At 44.6% G+C, this 19623-nt stretch overlaps 1 protein-coding gene and 1 long non-coding RNA gene across 2 annotated transcripts in view; one reads left to right on the top strand and one right to left on the bottom strand.

Annotated features, from left to right (window-relative positions):
* The window catches only part of NLRP9 (NLR family pyrin domain containing 9), a 28687-nt gene extending 22351 nt beyond the window's left edge, over positions 1 to 6336 (top strand). Inside the window, exons 8-9 of the mRNA XM_074385887.1 lie at positions 362 to 532; positions 6185 to 6336. Coding sequence (XP_074241988.1) covers positions 362 to 532; positions 6185 to 6317 — 304 coding nt within the window. The 3' untranslated portion in view covers positions 6318 to 6336. The remainder of the gene's footprint in view (positions 1 to 361; positions 533 to 6184) is intronic.
* The window catches only part of LOC141581225 (uncharacterized), a 36916-nt gene that overhangs the window by 6385 nt on the left and 10908 nt on the right, over positions 1 to 19623 (bottom strand). Inside the window, exon 2 of the long non-coding RNA XR_012513746.1 lies at positions 167 to 976. This is a non-coding gene — a long non-coding RNA (uncharacterized LOC141581225). The remainder of the gene's footprint in view (positions 1 to 166; positions 977 to 19623) is intronic.

Below are 19623 nucleotides of genomic sequence, written 5' to 3'. Positions count from 1 at the left end.
GGTGTGCCTGGCCGGGAGCAGTGGCTTACGCCTGTAATCCCAGCACTTTGGGAGGCCGAGGCAGGCAGATTCCCCGAGGTCAGGAGTTTGAGATCAGCCTGGCCAACATGGCGAAACCCCATCTCTACTAAAAACACAAAAATTAGCCAGGTGTGGTGGTGCGTACCTGTAATCCCATCTGCTTGGGAGGCTGAGGCAGGAGAATCCCTTGAACCCTGGAGGTGGAGGTTGCGGTGAGCTGAGATCGCGCCGTTGCACTCCAGCCTGGTGAAGCTGTCTTAAAAGAGCACCAGCAGCCGCCAACTGGCTGCCTTCCAGCCTGCCCAAAGCCAAGGCGGTTTCTCTGCTTTCCCTTTCGCAGGCTGCAAACATGTCGGATCACCCACGCCTGCTGTGAAGACCTCGCTGCAGCACTGGTCGCCAGCAAAACGCTGAGGAGCCTGAACCTTGACTGGATTACCTTGGACCCTGAGGGCGTGGTGTTGCTGTGTGCCGCTCTGAGCCACCCGGACTGTGCCCTGCAGATGCTGGGGTGAGTGGACGCTGTTTTCCTTGGTGGTGAGCGACTTCAGAACAAGCTTACTTGCCCATCCGCGACACGATGGACACCAGGCTGGAGGGTTCTTAGTGGTGGGGCCTGCCCTGGGCCCCCGTGCACACTGTAAGATGTCAAGCAGCGTGCTTGGCCTTTCTCATGGGTTGCCAGTAGCACCTCCCTGAGTGATGACAACGAAAAAGAGCTCCAGAAATTGTCAAAAGCGCCCTGGAGACACAGTCCCACCAGGTGAGAACCACTGCTCTCCTGAAACGTCATCTCCTGCCCATGTTGCCGTAAGTATGCAACCCCAGCTCAGACTTGGGAGCGCTTCTGGAATGGGCTGAGCAGGGTCTCGATCCAGAAATACAGTCGCTAAACGGCAGCAGTTAACGCTGTTTGGAAAATTAGGTCTGCATTTAGAGTGGGCTTGTTTGAAATCTGTGGGATGAATTTTTAAAGTTATTTTTCCTTCTGATCTTGTTTTTTTCATTTTTTTTTTTTTTTAAACGGAGTTTCGCTCTTGTTACCCAGGCTGGAGTGCAATGGCGCGATCTCAGCTCACCGCAACCTCCGCCTCCTGGGTTCAGGCAATTCTCCTGCCTCAGCCTCCTGAGTAGCTGGGATTACAGACACGCGCCACCATGCCCAGCTAATTTTTTGTATTTTTAGTAGAGACGGGGTTTCACCATGTTGACCAGGATGATCTCGATCTCTCGACCTCGTGATCCACGCGCCTGAGTCTCCCAAAGTGCTGAGATTACAGGCTTGAGCCACTGCGCCCGGCCTGTTTTTTTCATTTTTAAAGGTTTTTTTTTTTATTATTATTAAAAATGGGTGGGGTGGGCTGGGCGCAGTGGCTCACGCCTATAATCCCAGCACTTTGGGAGGTGGGTGGATCATGAGGTCAAGAGATCGAGACCATCCTGGTCAACAAGGTGAAAGCCCATTTCTACTAAAAATACAAAAATTAACTGGGCATGGTGGCGCGTGCCTGTAATCCCAGCTACTTGGGAGGCTGAGGCAGGAGAATTGCTTGAACCCAGGAGGCGGAGGCTGCGGCGAGCTGAGATCGCGCCATTGCACTCCAGCCTGAGTAACGAGTGAAACTCCGTCTCAAAAAATAAATAAATAGGCCGGGCGCGGTGGCTCAAGCCTGTAATCCCAGCACTTTGGGAGGCCGAGGCGGGTGGATCACGAGGTCGAGAGATCGAGACCAACCTGGTCAACATGGTGAAACCCCGTCTCGACTAAAAATACAAAAAATTAGCTGGGCATGGTGGTGCGTGCCTATAATCCCAGCTACTCAGGAGGCTGAGGCAGGACAACTGCCTGAACCCAGGAGGCGGAGGTTGCGGTGAGCCGAGATCGATCGCGCCATTGCACTCCAGCCTGGGTAACAAGAGCGAAACTCTGTCTCAAAAAAAAAAAAAAAAAAAAAAAAATTAAAAAAATAAAAATGGGTGGGATATATGGAAGAGGCTGAATATCGATAATTGTTGAAGTTTGTGATGGGTACATGAATTCATTATATGTCTCTGAAAACTCAATATGTGTATGTTTTTATATACATTTTAAAATAAGCAATGAATGTGCTTGGGGCATATGAACATCAAATGAATACATGTTGTCTTTTTTTTTTAAACCTAAACTTGTCTTTTTGTAAGCAATTCTTAATCTTATTTATTTTGAGACTGGGTTATGAGGCTGGCTAATTTTTGTATTTTTGGTAGAGATGGTGTTTCACCATATTGCCCAGGCTGGTCTCGAACCCCTGGGCTCAAGTGATCCATTCGCCTGGGCCTCCTGAAGTGCTGGGATTGCAGGTGTGATCCACGGAGCCCAGCCTGTAGGATGCATATTTGAATGCTTGCTAGGATGATGTGCTGGGCACGCGGTCACAAACAAAACCGTTCACATCTCTGTCCTTGTGCTCTTGATGCGGGGGTGGGAGGGTTGGTGTGTAAGAGGTAATGAGTGAGATGCTGAGAAGAGCAAGGGTTGGGGGTTACTGAGCAGTGAGAGGCAGGGCACTGGACCAGGGCAGGACTGGTCGAAGAGGCAGGAGAGGCCTGGGGTGGCGGCCGGGGCAGGTGGTCAGAGATTCTAGAGAGCCAGGGACAGTTCTGAGTTCCTTAAGTACATTAACTCACAGTGGTCTATGAGGGCACTCCTGTTACCTGCCTTTTGAGTGAGGACGCTGATGCTCAGGGACGGAGTTCTGCTGCTTGAGGGGTTGTTGAGCTGGACCTTGAAGGTAGCGATGAAGGCTACAGATACACAGCTCTTGACAATGTACTTGACCAGAAATGCTCCCAGGGTGGGCTCTGAGGAAAGTTCCCAGCAGAGTTCAAAGAGGTCAGCTGAACTGTATCTGTCTGTTCTTGCATTGCTACGAAGAATATCTGAGACTGGTAATTTTTCTTTTGAGACAGTCTTGCTTTGTTGCCCAGGCTGGAGTGCAGTGGCGCGATCTCTACTCACTGCAGCCTCCGCCGCCTGGCCTCAAGCAATTCTCATGCTTCAGTGTCCCGAGAAGCTGGGATACAGGCACGTACCACCATGCCCGGCTAAGCTTTGTATTTTTGGTAGAGACAGGGTTTCACCATGTTGGCCCTGCTGGTCTGACCTCGGGTGATCCACCTGCCTCAGCCTCCAAAAGTATTGAGATTACATGCGTGAGCCACCACACCTGGCAGAGACTGGTAACTTAAGAGGTTTGTTTTTTTTTTTTTTTTTGGGGAGATGGAATCTCACTCTATTGCCCAGGGTGGAATGCAGTGGCGCGATCTTGGCTCACTGCAACCTACACTTCTGGGGTTCAAGCGATTCTTCTGCCCCAGCCTCCTGAGTAGCTGGGATTATAGGTACACACCACCATGCCCAGCTAATCTTTTTATTTTTAGTAGAGACGGGGTTTCACCATGTTGGCCCTGCTGGTCTGACCTCGGGTGATCCACCTGCCTCAGCCTCCAAAAGTACTGAGATTACATGCGTGAGCCACCACACCTGGCAGAGACTGGTAACTTAAGAGGTTTTTTTGTTTTTTGTTTTTTGTTTTTTTTTTTGGGGGGAGATGGAATCTCACTCTATTGCCCAGGGTGGAATGCAGTGGCGCGATCTTGGCTCACTGCAACCTACACTTCTGGGGTTCAAGCGATTCTTCTGCCCCAGCCTCCTGAGTAGCTGGGATTATAGGTACACACCACCATGCCCAGCTAATCTTTTTATTTTTAGTAGAGACAGGGTTTCACCATGTTGGTGAGCCTGGTCTCGAACTCCTGACCTCATGACCTGCCCGTCTCAGTATCCTCAAGTGCTGGGATTACAGGCGTAAGCCACCGTGCCCGGCCAGGAAAGAGGTTTGATGGGCTCACGGGTCTGCAGGCTGTACAGGAAGCAGAGTGGCTTCTGCTTCTGCGGTGGCCGCAGGAAACTCTGAATTGTGATGGAAAGCAAAGGAGAAACAGGCACCTCTTTGGTGGCTGGAGCAGGAGGAAAGTCAGGGGGATGCCACACGCATTTAAACAACCAGATCTCACGAGAGCTGTATCATGAGAACAGCACCAAGGTGATGGTGTGAAATCATTCATGAAGGCTCCACCCCATGATCCAGTCACCTCCCACCATTTCCCACCTCCAACATTGGCGATTATAATTGAATAGGAGATTTGGGTGGGGACACGGATCCAACCCGTATCACAAATTTCTAAGGAGGACCCCAGGAGGTTACAGCAGAACGCACAGGCCCTGGGCTGAGGCTGGGAGGGAGTCCCCGGAGCTCTACAGCAGAGGGAGGGAGAGATGAATTCAAGAGAGGGGGCCGAGACCCAGTACCCATAGGGACAGGCCAGGTACTGAAGACTTGCATTGTAAGGTAACGGTGACTGTGTCTCGCTCACCTTCAACTACCATCCCCACACCCAAAACACGCCATTTCCACAGTAGCAAACATTCAGAGCAGTTGTTTCTGGATAACTCTGTCACAGTGTCGCTGTAGCTGAAAGGAAATTTAGCCATCTTCTCTACTTCTGAAGATTTAAGGTAATAAACTCCTTCTCCTTTGTCTAAGCGTCTATGGATTTTTCTGACCTGCGAATCCTCCTCAACTTTTTATAACTGGACATAAAAATGCACATAACTGAACACCAGACCAAGAGGGAAGGACACGGGGAGAAGAAAATTGCAAATGCTGATCATATTCTTTCAGGAAAGCCTGTGTTCCAATCTTGCCAGTTATTTGTGAACTTATTTTTTATATTTTCCCGATGCTGATAACATGTAGAAGTTACACAGAGATAAAGATTCAATGTATAAGGCAAGAAGGATAGCTGGTGGGGGAGGAGGGAAGCCAGGAGAAAGCAGTGTCCAGCAAAGGAAGGGGAAAAACAGACAAGTGTCATTAATTGTATTCAATGCTAACTGCTTAAGTGAGATAGAATTTATTTTAAAAATTGATGTTATGGCCGGGCACGGTGGCTCAAGCCTGTAATCCCAGCAGTTTGGGAGGCCGAGGCGGGTGGATCACGAGGTCAGGAGATCGAGACCATCCTGGTCAACATGGTGAAACCCCGTCTCTACTAAAAATACAAAACATTAGCTGGGCATAGTGGCGTGTACCTGTAATCCCAGCTACTCAGGAGGCTGAGGCAGGAGAATTGCCTGAACCCAGGAGGCGGAGGTTGTGGTGAGCCGAGATCGCGCCATTGCACTCCAGCCTGGGTAACAAGAGCGAAACTCCGTCTCAAAAAAAAAAAAAAAAAAAAAAAAAAAAATTGATGTTATTAGTGACTACAAAAACCAGCTTTATTGAAGTGGGTTCAGGAGACAGTGACATGAAAGAAACGGAAAATACCAAAAATAGAAAGGGACATTTTAAAGATTTTTATACGTGTAGCATCTGCTTTAATTACGTCTCAAAAATGGGTGGGTTGTAAATGGAAGAGGCTGAATATTGATAATTGTAGAAGCTGGTGATGGGTACGTGAATTCATTATACTAGTATCTCTGAGAGAAGCTTATAATATGTTTAAACCACATTTTAAGCAATAAATGGGCTGGGTCATATGAACATCAAATGAATGGAAGTTGTTCTTTTTTTAACCTAAATTCATCATCTTTTTTTTTTTTTTTTTTTTGGAGACAGAGTTTCGCTCTTGTTACCCAGGCTGGAGTGCAATGGCGCGATCTCGGCTCACCGCATCCTCCGCCTCCTGGGTTCAGGCAATTCTCCTGCCTCAGCCTCCTGAGTAGCTGAGATTACAGGCACGCGCCACCATGCCCAGCTAATTTTTGTATTTTTAGTAGAGACGGGGTTTCACCAGGTTGACCAGGATGGTCTCGATCTCTTGACCTCATGATCCACCCACCTGGGCCTCCCAAAGTGCTGGGATTACAGGCTTGAGCCACCGTGCCCGGCCTTGAATTAAATCTTAATTGATACATGCTGTATATGAAATATCAGTTTATGGTATAAATCAGAGGCTTCCTATTCTATAGGAAAGATTCATGCTTGTTTTTTCAAATTCACTACAATCCTCTGTGATTTCTAGGAAAGAATAGAGAGGAGAGAAGAGGTAGACATCAGACTGTAGAGAGGCAATACTGTGTAAAAATGAAAAAACAAAAGATTTATTTCTGTTTTCCTAGGCTGCAGAAATCTGCCTTTGATGAAGAATCTCAGAAGATGCTGATGGCTCTGGAAGAAAAATGTCCCCACCTGAGCATTTCACATGAACCTTGGATTGAGGAGGAATATAGGATCAGGGGTGTGATCCCCTAATGGGGAGCGCCCTGAAGTAGTTTTCTCACAGAGGCTTCCCTGGATCATAACGAGCACTTCTCCTCCTGTAACTGCATGTCACGGCAGCAGGGCTGTGATTTCAGGGCGACTCCCTGACAGTGTTCTAGCAACATGATTATGGAGTGTGATTCAGTAGGTAGGTGCTGATGCTCCTGGCGCAGGTCCTATATTCCCTTATCTTTAGAAATCCCATCCTACTTTGTGACACTTAGCACTCATTTAACATGCTTGTTTTTCTAAGTGTTCTGGAAAGCATGGCTTTATCTTCTTAGAGGATGTCCTGGTGTGTAGGACCACGGATTTGCAGGCCCCACAATCCTGATACTTCTGTCGTAGAAGTGATGCTAAAATGTGTCTACAGATTGTACTGTGAGCACCCAACTTTCTAGTTTGTCCACATGTGGATTTGATCAGTTTTCTTGTCCAATTAAAAAGCATTTTCAAATCTCACCTTATCCTTTCGCGTACGACACTCCAACAGATTTTTTTCGAAAAATTCAATGTTATTCAAATCTATCTACGCTGTTTATATATATTTTAAAAGACAATATTAAACACCTCACTGACCTAAGTAAACATTCCCTAGTTCTCTACAGTAAATTGCTCATGCCTTATTGGCTTGGTCTAACATATATATTTATTTATTTTGAGACGAAGTCTCACTCTGTCCCTTAGGATAGAGTGCAATGGCACCATCTCAGCTCACTGCAACCTCTGCCTTGGCAGCCCAAGTAGCTGGGATTACAGGCACTCACCACTAGACCCAGTTAATTTTTTTATATTTTTAGTGGAAACGGGGTTTCACTATGTCGGTCAGGCTGATCTCGAACTCCCAACCTCAGGTGATCTACCAGCCTCGGCCTCCCATAGTGCTGGGATTACAGTTGTGAGCCACAGCACGGAGCCTAAAATTTTTAGTAGAGTGCAAAAGGTGATAAAGAAGGTGGATTATGTATCAGTTTTCATTAGATTAAAATATAATCTCAGATTCTCTTGAGAATGAGAAATTGTTGTGGACCTACTCTTGGCTGCAATGGTACACTTATGGATTCTTTGGATACTGGGGAGGCTGAATTTTCTAGTCTTCGGTGGACAGCGCTCACACTTTTGGCTTTAATTTTACTTCCATATATTTAAGCAATTATCAACGTTTTGTCAAATTCTCTATTACTTTTGGCCTTTCCCCACAATGTTAAAGAATGCTGGCATTGGCCGGGCGCGGTGGCTCAAGCCTGTAATCCCAGCACTTTGGGAGGCCGAGGCAGGTGGATCACGAGGTCGAGAGATCGAGACCAACCTGGTCAACATGGTGAAACCCCGTCTCTACTAAAAATACAAAAAAATTAGCTGGGCATGGTGGTGCGTGCCTATAATCCCAGCTACGCAGGAGGCTGAGGCAGGAGAATTGCCTGAACCCAGGAGGCGGAGGTTGCGGTGAGCTGAGATCGCGCCATTGCACTCCAGCCTGGGTAACAAGAGCAAAACTCCGTCTCAAAAAAAAAAAAAAAAAAAAAAAAAGAATGCTGGCATAATCTTCCTCCTGTTTCCTTCCCCTAATACCAGCCCATGTGACCAGGAATGCTGTTACCATTCAGGAATAAAGGGGGAGAGCCTGGTGGGCCAAAGACAGACAAGGAAGCAGGGCTGTATGAGAACACGGAAAAACTTAGTCTCCAGCAGAGTCCTGTAGATAAATTAGGGAAACGTGAGGTCTGAGATGACATAGAAAAGCTTCAAATGGGATGTCTTCCAGACTACTCAGACCTGGGGCAATAAACAACCAGAGCTGTGGAACTTCAAGTCGTGGGGAAGATCAGACTGGATCCTACACAGATGCTCTGTATTAGCATGCTTCGATTGCCAGCGTGATTTTGGAAAAGTGAAAGGGCTGGGCACGGAGGCTCATGCCTGTAATCCCAACACTTTGAGAGGCCAAGGTGGGTGGATCAACTGTCAGGAGTTGTGGAGACCAGCCTGGCCAACATGGTGAAACCCTGTCTCTACTAAAAATACAAAAATTAGCCAGGCATGATGGTGGGTGCCTGTAATCCCAGCTACTCAGGAGGCTGAGGCAAGAGAACTGGTTGAACCTGGAAGGTGGAGGTTGCAGTGAGCCGAGATGGCACCACTGCACTCCAGCCTGGGTGACAGAGACTCTCTCTCTCTCTCAAAAAAAAAAAAAAAAAAAAAAAAAGGCATTGAAGCAAATGCCCAATTTTAAATAAAAAAGGGGAGCCCCGACCCATTGCTGAGTGTCCCTTCCACTCTGATGACGACGATTCTGACCTTAAATTCTCCTACAGGGAGCAAAGAAAACTTCTGGTTCAGCCGCTTCTTACCATCCTCTCACTAACTGCTGAAAGCTGTCATTCATCACCAGAAGGGGCTGAGGGGGATTTTCACTGGGGATACATTTTGCTCCTCACTAAATATTCTCCAGACTCTCCCTACTGACAATGTCATGGAACCTACAGATGATACGATAATGGTGTCTCTGTGGAGAGAGCACTCCAGGAGCCCTGGCCCTATAACTAGGGACTCAGGTGTCCCTGCTCATCCCGACTGACTCTTCCCTGCACACAGCTCTGGAGCCAAGAGGAGCCACGTGGGTGCTTGCTTATGTTCAGTCTCGGGGAAGATGACAGGATACGGGTGTTATCCCACCAGAGAGCAACACAGCGCAGTGGCTGTGAAGTCACATTGTTCAGAGTGGGCGATACCTCTGCCTCACGCTGATATCCCAGCATGCTCTGGCTGGACAGATGTGGGTGGCCATCTGCAGGGGAGTGTCTCAGGTAGGACCTCAGGTGAGGGTGGCTGCAAATCTCTGCATCCTAGAGACCCTGTCAATGACAGAAGGGTGGGCAGGGTCTTTTTTGGAGTCTGAAGTAAACCTTGGCTGACCAGACCCACTGAGCTCAACCATGTACAAAGAATCTGCTCATTTTCTCAGACCCAATAGATTTAGACTTGGGCATGAACAGAGAGAAAAAATTGAAGTGCAGGGCGTTTGTTAAACCTTAAATACCCTAAAATACATGTACAAAGAGAAATCCATAGAAACAGTCTATGGCACATTACGGCGTGATGGGCGTCTCTTGTTTCTCAAATCCCACTGCAGTAGGATGCATCTCCGTATTTCTGTAGGGACTTCCGGGATGCTTTTCTGTGTTCTACACTGTGTGTGTGGTGCATGTGTCTCTGCGTGTGCTGTAAGTGAACAAAAAGCTCTATACTTCCTTAACATGATGAAGCAATGAGAAAAAAATTAGAAGTCTAGTTAGTATTCAGATTTTATAAAAGTGTGATATTTCTACAGTAAATTGCTCCTGCCTTATTGGCCTGGCCTAAAATTATTACCAAATGTAAAAGCAATGTGATACAGAAGCTGGATTCTATAACACCAATTAAATTAATTGAAATATAATCTCAGATTCTTCTCAGAACGGGAAATTGTGGATCTATTCTTGGATCCCCGGCACACTCCCTGATTCTGGGGATACTCGGGCAGCCTGGGTTCTCATTACTGGGATTTTAACAAGCAAAAGATGGGAACAGGGGCTCAGATGCAGAAATGTTGGCAAATGTCAAGACAGGGGATTTATCTTCATGTTGAAAATTGAAATATTTCCAATGTTCATATCCAGGAAAATGCAATTAAGGTAATTTGTTTTTTTTTTTTTTTAACCAATATTGCCTCAGTATCATTCTGTGTCTAGGCTTTTAATACAGCTAAGGGCTAAGTCATCAAAACAAGTAAAAGAGCACTGGCAGGGGTTGGTAATCAAAAAAAAGTAAAAAATAATCAACTACCATGACAGTTCTGCTATGGTTAAATGAGCACTAACTTTGTTCCAGCCACTGGGATCAACAATTCACATGAAACTCACACTGTATGTTCACACCTGTCTCACGATCTATCTTAATGATTACGTATGTCTGTTATATAGTATTAGTACATGCTTTTTTTTCTTTTGAGATGGAGACTTGCTCTGTCACCCAGGCTGGAATGCGGTGGCAAGATCTCGGCTCATGGCAACCTCCGCCTCCCGGGGTCAAGTGATTCTCCTTACGTCTCCGGAGTAGCTGAGATTACAGGCGCCCACCACCACCATGCCTGGCTAATTTTTGTATTTTTTTAGTAGAGACAGGGTATCACCATGTTGGCGAAGATGGTTTTGAACTCCTGGGCTCAAGTGATTCACCCACCTTGGCCTCCCAAAGCACTGGCATTACAGGCATGAGCCACTGCACCAGGCCTCATGCTCTACGTTTTCAATGAGAAAACTGATACAATGGTAAAAAGAAAACCCATGTTGGACTCAGCTAATAAGTGAATGATCCTGATACACAGTAGGAGCTTTCTGGTTACGGAGGCTGGAATCTCTCTGCTCTGCACTCTGCTCTGAGGCTTCCAACCGAAGGGGGAAGGTCTGAGGGCTGAAGGGAGTGTCCTAACGTCTCGGCACCACTGACTGGGGAGTCAGGAACCAGACCCAGATCTGGTGAATGCACAGCTGGTGGGAATAAGCTCTCTGCTGTCTCCCTCCTGTGTTATCTACATAGTGTTTCATAACATGGAGAGTTTTCCTACAGAGCAAGGAGTTTTGGTGACATAGGGGTTGTGTTCCAACTTCCCATTTCCCTTCTGTACCTGATAGTGGCTTCGGAATCATATGTGGATCTTTAAGACGACTGCCTCTGGAAGACATTACTCCTTTAACCAGAAGGTGCCAATCTTTGTGTTGTATCTCACATAATCTTGTTCTTCAGTCAAGAGTGCTCTGATCAAACCTCTATGTGATACTCTTATGGACTGTGAGTGATTTTGAGCCGAGGTAAATAGTCTCTCATTTGTAAAATCTAGAACTAATGAGATTTAAAATAATCTGTGGGTGCAATAGGTCTAATGATCACATTTATTTCTGGAGTGAGTTTGAAGAGGACTGGAGACCACTCAGGGAAAACTCTCTAGGACCTGGTTTGTCAGCAAGGTAAGATCTGTGGAATTATTAATAATTAAAATTATTTGGCTGGGTGCTGGCTCACGCCTGTAATCCCAGCACTTTGGGAAGCCAAGGTGGGTGGATCACTTGAGATCAAGAGTTACAGACCCCTGGTCAACATGGCAAAACCCCCGCCTCTACTAAAAAATATAAAAATTAGCCTGTTGCGGTGTGCGCCTAACATCCTAGCACTCCGGGAGGTCAAGGCAGGTGGACTGCCTGAGCTCAGGAGTTGGAGACCAGCCTGGGCAACATGGTGGAAGCCCATCTCTACCAAAAATTCAAAAACTGAGCTAGGCACGGTGGTGCACGCCTGTAATCTCAGCTACTTGGAAGGCTGAGGTACAAGAATAGCTTGAACCAGGGAGGCAGAGGTTGCAGTGAGCCAAGATCACACCATTGCACTCTAGTCAGGGCAACAGAGCAAGACCCTGTCTCGGAAAAAATTATTTTTCAATAGGGATATTTTATCTACTAAATAGAATATCTGAGGACATTTTAGGGTTATCATGTATTCAGAGGGCTAACGATGTTTAAATGTATTTTGTATCCAGTTACTCCAATAAATCATGTTGAGTTCTTAAGAGTTCATAATTAATGACTCTGTAATTTTAACAAGTTAATCTTAAGATGTGAACATGATTTTGCAGTTTTTCATTTCATTTTTTTTTTTTTTTTGAGACGGAGTTTTGCTCTTGTTGCCCAGGCTGGAGTGCAATGGCGCTATCTCGGCTCACCACAACCTCCGCCTCCTGGGTTCAGGCAATTCTCCTGCCTCAGCCTCCTGAGTAGCTGGGATCACAGGCACGTGCCACCATGCCCAGCTATTTTTTTGTATTTTTAGTAGAGACGGGGTTTCACCATGTTGACCAGGATAGTCTCGATCTCTTGACCTCGTGATCCACCCACCTTGGCCTCCCAAAGTGCTGGGATTACAGGCGTGAGCCACCGTGCCCAGCCCCATTTCATTCTCTTAAGTTAATGCATTGATGTGACAGACAGGATGCTCATGAATTCCAAGTGTGGCACATTGCATCCTTGTTTTTCTTTTTCCAGGCAGATCACCTTTGGGAGGAATTTTTTTTTCATTGTCTCCTTCACTTATTCATTTATAAAGTAGATATTTATTTCACGTATGTCACTCTATTGTTGAACAAGACACACATAGCTCCTAAATTCATGGAACTGATGTTCTGGTGAAGAGTCAGAATGTAAATAAATATAAAAAACTAAGTAGAAATAAATATTAAAAAAAGATAAAATACGAAATTGGTGTCAGGGATATGTTCTGCAAGTTGAGCCTTTTCTGTGGAATATGACGGTATCTGCATTTTCAGGTAAAAAAAAAAAAAAATGCCAAAATTATTTGCTGAGAGCGAAAGCCAAAAAGAGTGTTCATGGCTTCACTGGAAAAGCTGGATCGTCACTCCCGGCCACCCAGAAATCCTCTCCATGTCTTTTCAGAACAATGTCCTAAGAACCATAGGGGAAGTGGCCATCAAAACCATCTTTCCCTTCCAGCTTGGGGCTGGGACTCTGGCCAATGTCATTCTGTCCTTCTGTCATATCTCTCCCACCTTGACTGGCCACAGAACGAGGCCCACACACAGGATTCTCGCCCACGTGGCCGTGGCTAATTCCCTGGTTCTTCTCTCCACTGGGATTCCTCACACAGTGGTGTCTTTTGTTCTAGGGAATCCCCGGTCCGGTCTTGAGTGTAAACTCATGCATTACACCCACCTGGTGGCTCGCAGCTCCACCCTGTGCTGCACCTGTGTCCTGAGCACCTATTAGTACCTGTCAGCCCTGGGAGCCCAGGGAGGGTGACGCTCAGAGGAAGAGCCCCCAAGGCCATCGGTCCTTTCATTTGCACCTGCTGGATGTTCAGCGTCTTGCTCAATGTCTATATTCCTGTGGCAGTCACTGGTCCACAGGACGCAAAGGATGATGACACCCAAGGCAAAGGGTTCTGCTCACGCTCGAATCACACCGCAGGCCTAGCCTTCTTTCGGTCAGCACCTGATGCCGTGTTTATTGGCCTCATGGGCTGGGCCAGTGGCTCCATGATTCTTCTCCTGCAGAGACACAGCCAGAGACTGTGGCATCTTCACACCACCAACCGACACCACAAACGGCCGCCTGAGACCAGAGCCACCCACACCGTCCTGATGCTGATGGTCACCTTTGTCACATTTTACATGCTGAACTCTATGTTTACTTTGTTTATCACTGCATTTTTGGATACTCGTCTGTGGTTGATACACATCCCAGGTGTTTTGAATTCATGTTTTCCCACTGTTCGCCCCTTACTACTCATACTGAGGGATCCCAGAATGCCTGGGTTCTGCTCTTGAACTGGCGAAAATCAGGGCTGAAATGGTAACTGTAGACGATAGCTTCCACAATGGCCATAATTACTCTCTTTAAGCACCATTTTCCAAGGACCATTTCCTTTTAACTACAATCCACAACAATCTCAATAAACCGATGGGATATTGCTGCTGCATGGGGTATATGCCTGTGTACAGATGAAATGATGGGCTCAAGAGGATTCATCACATTTTGAGCAAAGAAGTTTCCTCTTCTGCCAGTGGAGTTCTCTAAAAGGAATCTCTTTTCTTTGGGAGTAGGTAAAGAGTTTCCACAAAGTTTATCTCAATGTGGGTGTGGCTAATTCTTGACAAACATTGGTACATAATTTAATATGGGTCCAGGTAAGTTTTCCTCAGGGGCAGGTAGATATTTCATCTCATAGATGAAGACAAGAAACCTCAAAGATGGAGTGTGTGCTTTTCTACATCATTTTGTATATTTAGCTCACTTACATTTCTTTTAAAATGTTGTGTTTTGGAAAAAACAATGGTGTAGGCCGGGCGCGGTGGCTCAAGCCTGTAATCCCAGCACTTTGGGAGGCCGAGGCGGGTGGATCACGAGGTCTAGAGATCGAGACCATCCTGGTCAACATGGTGAAACCCCTTCTCTACTAAAAACACAAAACATTAGCTGGGCATGGTGGCGCGTGCCTGTAATCCCAGCTACTCAGGAGGCTGAGGCAGGAGAATTGCCTGAACCCAGGAGGCGGAGGTTGCGGTGAGCCGAGATCGCGCCATTGCACTCCAGCCTGGGTAACAAGAGCGAAACTCCGTCTCAAACAAACAAACAAACAAACAAACAAACAAAAAACGAAAACCAAAAACAATGGTGTACAGATTACTTCTTAAAACCTTGCAGATTTTCTGTATGTGGTTAACCCTTTATGAATGTCACTGGATGGATGGATGACATGATGCTGAGGGGGCTGCTTTAGCACCAAAGCTCTGCTCTTCCCAGGATCTCATGCCAGGGTTTACATTATTCACCCCTACGGATGGAAGCATCTATGGGTTTGTTACCTGGATTTTTATTTTTCATCACTGAAAATAATAAAATTTAATTTATTAAAGGGAAATTAATAAAACACTGGGACTGTGTCTTCTATCTGTCCTAACCTATCCAATTTTCCCCATCTTTGTTTCTCTTTTTACGACCTTTGGGGATAGTCTGGTATTCTTAATAGACCATTTTTTTTTCTTAGCAGTGTTAAGGTGCAAATATTTTTAGCAGTTGTTACAACCATCATATTATGGATTCCTGTTACATCTAATTAGAACTACTATTTCCCACCTTCCAGAATATATACATTCATATACACTCCTAAATACTTTGTGCTATTGTTTCATACTCTTTAATTCTGTATATGTTATAACTCACAATAAATGCTGCTTTTGCCATCAAGAGTCAGCTGTCTCTCATGGAGAATGAGAAATGAAAAGAAAGTATGGATTCCACATGGATGCCATTTCTGCTGCTCCTGGTTCTGACTGTCTTTCCCTGGTACAGTTTGCAATCAGAGTAAAGTAATTGCTCAAGCTTTTTCAGAGTGCATGCTTGCTAGAGGTAAATTACTCAGTTTTTCATCTTAAAATACCTTTGTTTTTTGTATGAAACTGTACAAAATATTTATCTTTATAAAAATGTATTATGATGAATAATAAAACTATATTAGCAATATCCAACTTAATTTTAAAAATTAGGAAATGAAGTTTTGATACTCAATGCAAAATAATTTCAAATATACATATTTTTCTCCCTTACTCAGTTTTCCCAACTGTTAATATTTCACCAATTTTACCTATCAATATTGTTCTCTGTATATTATCCAATCATCAGTAGTGTTTACTTAACTCACTGAAAGCGAGCTGCTTGGCATGGTTCTCACCATGCCTAACTCCTCTGTGTGGTTTTTCCTACAATGAGATGCTCTCTTACAAACAACCATACTGTTGTTGAAGTCGGAAAACCAATTAGATAAAGCACTACTGCTCAAGCCACGGGCCCAAATCATGTATTCAACCAACCTAGTAATACCTCCTTTTCCTTTCTGGCCCAGGGGACAACTGGGAACATGCCCTCTCTCTTCTCCACGCTCCAGTTGTTTCTCTGTCATCCTCAGCATCCCTGTCCTCAACGTTCTATAGAATGACCCTCCTGTGTCTGGTGGTTCCTCAGGCCTAGACTCAGTTTCCTCTCCATTGTCAAAGAACTCTGACGTTACCACTCTCTATTTGTTTTTTTTTTTTTTTTTTTTTTTTTTTTTTTGAGACGGAGTTTCGCTCTTGTTGCCCAGGCTGGAGTGCAATGGCGCGGTCTTAGCTCACCGCAACCTCCGCCTCCTGGGTTCAGGCAATTCTCCTGCCTCAGCCTCCTGAGTAGCTGGGATTACAGGCACGTGCCACCATGCCCAGCTATTTTTTTTGTATTTTTAGTAGAGACGGGGTTTCACCATGTTGACCAAGATGGTCTCGATCTCTTGACCTTGTGATCCACCCGCCTCGGCCTCCCAAAGTGCTGGGATTACAGGCTTGAGCCACCGCGCCCGGCCTTTTTTTTTTTTTTAAAGCTTTTTCATCTATAATCTTTCGTTTGTTATGAATTTAATTACTGAGATCACAATTCAATATAGGGATACATTTTCTATTATGTCTTTAATTTTTAAAAATAGATTTCAGCAACAAGGCTCTGCTCTTCTCAGGATCTCATGCCAGGGTTCGTATTATTCACCTTGATGACCTCAGCACGTTGGCGCCTGCCAACTCTCCAGCTAAATTTACCATTTGGCCTTTGTAACTGATTAGCATTTTATGAGTGAGATACCCTTACATTATCCCAATATGCCGTTTCTCATTACACTCAAAGTGACTCACTTAAGACTCTTCCAATTCCAATCTGATTCAACCTACAACAGAATTATTGTCTAACATCAGCCTTCAACATTTAGTAGCAGTTGTCTACAGAAGGAAGATGTTTCCCTTCTCCTTTATTCATCTATCTATCATCTACCGATAGATGTATACCTATTATCTATTCATTCATCACTTTATATCGAAAGGGCTCCTAGATTTCAGTATTTTTCAATAGGCTGCATTCAGATGCAATCATTATCTGTCTTCATTCTCATGGTGTCCTTGATTTGGTCAGTAGGACATGAAGCTCCCATAATTTTAAACAAGACAATGCTTGGATGTTCCAGATGCAGCCCTGTTACCAGCTCTTTCACCAAGGAATTTATTCCTTTATTCCTTCTCATGGAGATAGGCATTTAGAAGCCAAATCTTCTATTAGCTGTGTGTCGTGCTATTAGTATGTGGTAGTGTATCCATCACCGGAATACTGTACACTGTGGCTAGTAGGTACTTTAAAATCTTTCACCCCCTTCTCACCCTCTCACCCTTCTGAGTCTCCAATGTCTATTATTCCACTGTAGCTGAGACAAACAAATGCAAAAATGTTCACGTGTACCAACAGTTTAGCTTCCAATTATAATTAAGAACATGCAGTAGGGGCCGGGCGCGGTGGCTCAAGCCTGTAATCCCAGCACTTTGGGAGGCCGAGGCGGGTGGATCAAGAGGTCAAGAGATCGAGACCATCCTGGTCAACGAGGTGAAACCCTGTCTCTACTAAAAAAAAAAAAATTACAAAAACTTAGCTGGGCATGGTGGTGCGTGCCTGTAATCCCAGCTACTCAGGAGGCTGAGGCAGGAGAATTGCCTGAACCCAGGAGGCGGAGGTTGCGGTGAGCCGAGATCGCGCCATTGCACTCCAGCCTGGGTAACAAGAGCGAAACTCCGACTCAAAAAAAAAAAAAAAAGAACATGCAGTCTTTGACTTTCTGAGTTATTTCACTTAGGATGATCTTTAGTTCCATCCAGTTGCTGCAAAAAACATGATTTATTATTTTTTTATGGCTGAGTATTCCAGTGTGTGCGACTATATATATATGGCTAAGTAGTATTCCATGGTGCGTACACACACACACACACGCACGCACACACATACACACTTTCATTTTTAAAGACAGGGTCTCATCTGTCACTCAGGGTGGAGTGCAGTGGCATGATCACAGTACACTGTACCTGCTAACTCCTGAACTCATGTGATCCTCCTGCCTCAGCTTCCCAAGTAGCTGGGACTACAGGCATGTGCCACCACACCTGGCTAATTTTTTGATGTTTTTTTTTTTTGAGACAGGGTCTCACTATGTTGCTCAGGCCCGTCTCAAACTCCTGGCCTTAAGCCATCCTTCCGTGCTGGGATGACAGGCATCAGTCCCTGCACATGGCCTATTATTTCACTTGGCAAGTCCAAGAGTGCCAGTTGCTTAGCGCCCACTGATAACTGAGCACGTTAGTATTTGACTTTCTGAGTTACTTCACTTAAGACAATGTCCTCCACTTCCATCAATGTTGCCACAAAAAGACAATTTCATTCTTTTTATGGCTGAGTAGTATTCCATGTATATACACACACCCCATTTTCTTTATACAGTATGGATTTTACATTCCCCTTTTCTTTATCTGCGTCGGTTGATAGACACTGAGGTTGATTCTGACTTTGTCATTGTGAATAATGGTGTGATAATCATGAGTGCAGGTGTCCTTTGCTTTTTTTATTTTTTTTCCTTTTTAAAATTTTTTGTGTCTTTTAGATATAAGGTTTTCTCTTCCTTTGGGTAGATACCCAGGAGTAGGATTACTGGATCAAATGATTCTTCTATTTTTAGTTTTTTTTCAGAAATCTCTAGACTGTTTTCCATAGAGGTTGTACTTACATTCCCATGTATGGTGTATAAGTGCTCCATTTTCTCTACATTCTCACCAACAGCTGTTATTTTTTGACATTTTCTTAATAGCCTTCCTTTTCGTATTTTTTTTTTTTTTTTTTTCAGCAGCGATGGGGTTTCACCATGTTGCCAGATTGGTCTTGAACTCCTGGCCTCAAGTGATCCACCCACCTTAGCCTCCCAAAGTGCTGGGATTATAGGAGTGAGCCACCGTGCCTGGTTGGGTAGACTTCATTTCATTTTACTTGACTGTGGGGCTACTAGAAAATAAATCTGTAATTATTATACATACGTGGGTTAAATTAGTTTTCTATTGGACAGTGCTGGACTAGATTCTAAGACCCTTTGCTTTTCTGGCTCTCCAAGCTAAATGTTTCACAAAACCTTTAGCAGTATAGTATACTAAAAGTACAGGCACACAAAGCAAAAATAAGCTGAACTATGTCAAACTAAAAAGATTTTGCAGAGCAGACTAGCAACAAAATAAAAATATGGCCCAGAGAATGGAAAAGAACATTTGCAAATAATGTATCTGATATATTAGGTTAATATTCAAAATATATAAGGAAGTCATACAACTCAATAGGAAAATGTACTCTAAAATTCTGATTTCAACATGGCAGAGGATCTGACTAGACATTTGTCTGAAGAATACATACGAATGGTGAAAAGGTACTTGAAAAGTTTCCCAACCTCGCTATTCATCAGGGAAATACAACCTAAAACTACAATGAGACATCTCGCGTATGTTAGGATTGTCATCAAAAAGACAAGAAATGCTGATGAGGGTGTAAAAGGGGAGCCCTTTTATGTGGTTGGTGGGAATGTATATTGGTATAATCAGTACAGGAAACAGCAGAGAAAGTCCCCTCAAAAATAAAAGTAGAACTATCTATGATCCAACAATCTCCCTTCTGGGTGTATATACCATAAAAATTAAGCAGTATGTCAAAGAGATAGCTCTACCCTTGTGTGTACTGCAGCATTAGTAATAACCCAAACAGGGAGACTTCCAAAATGTCTGTGGGCAGAACACTAGATAATGAAATTCTGGGATATATACATGTATGTATAAAATATGTACTTGTAGTTGAAATATATATATATTTATATATTATAT

Source organism: Saimiri boliviensis, chromosome 14 (genome assembly GCF_048565385.1).
Source record: "Saimiri boliviensis isolate mSaiBol1 chromosome 14, mSaiBol1.pri, whole genome shotgun sequence".
Classification (NCBI taxonomy): domain Eukaryota; kingdom Metazoa; phylum Chordata; class Mammalia; order Primates; family Cebidae; genus Saimiri; species Saimiri boliviensis.
This window is presented reverse-complemented; position numbering and strand designations above follow the sequence as displayed.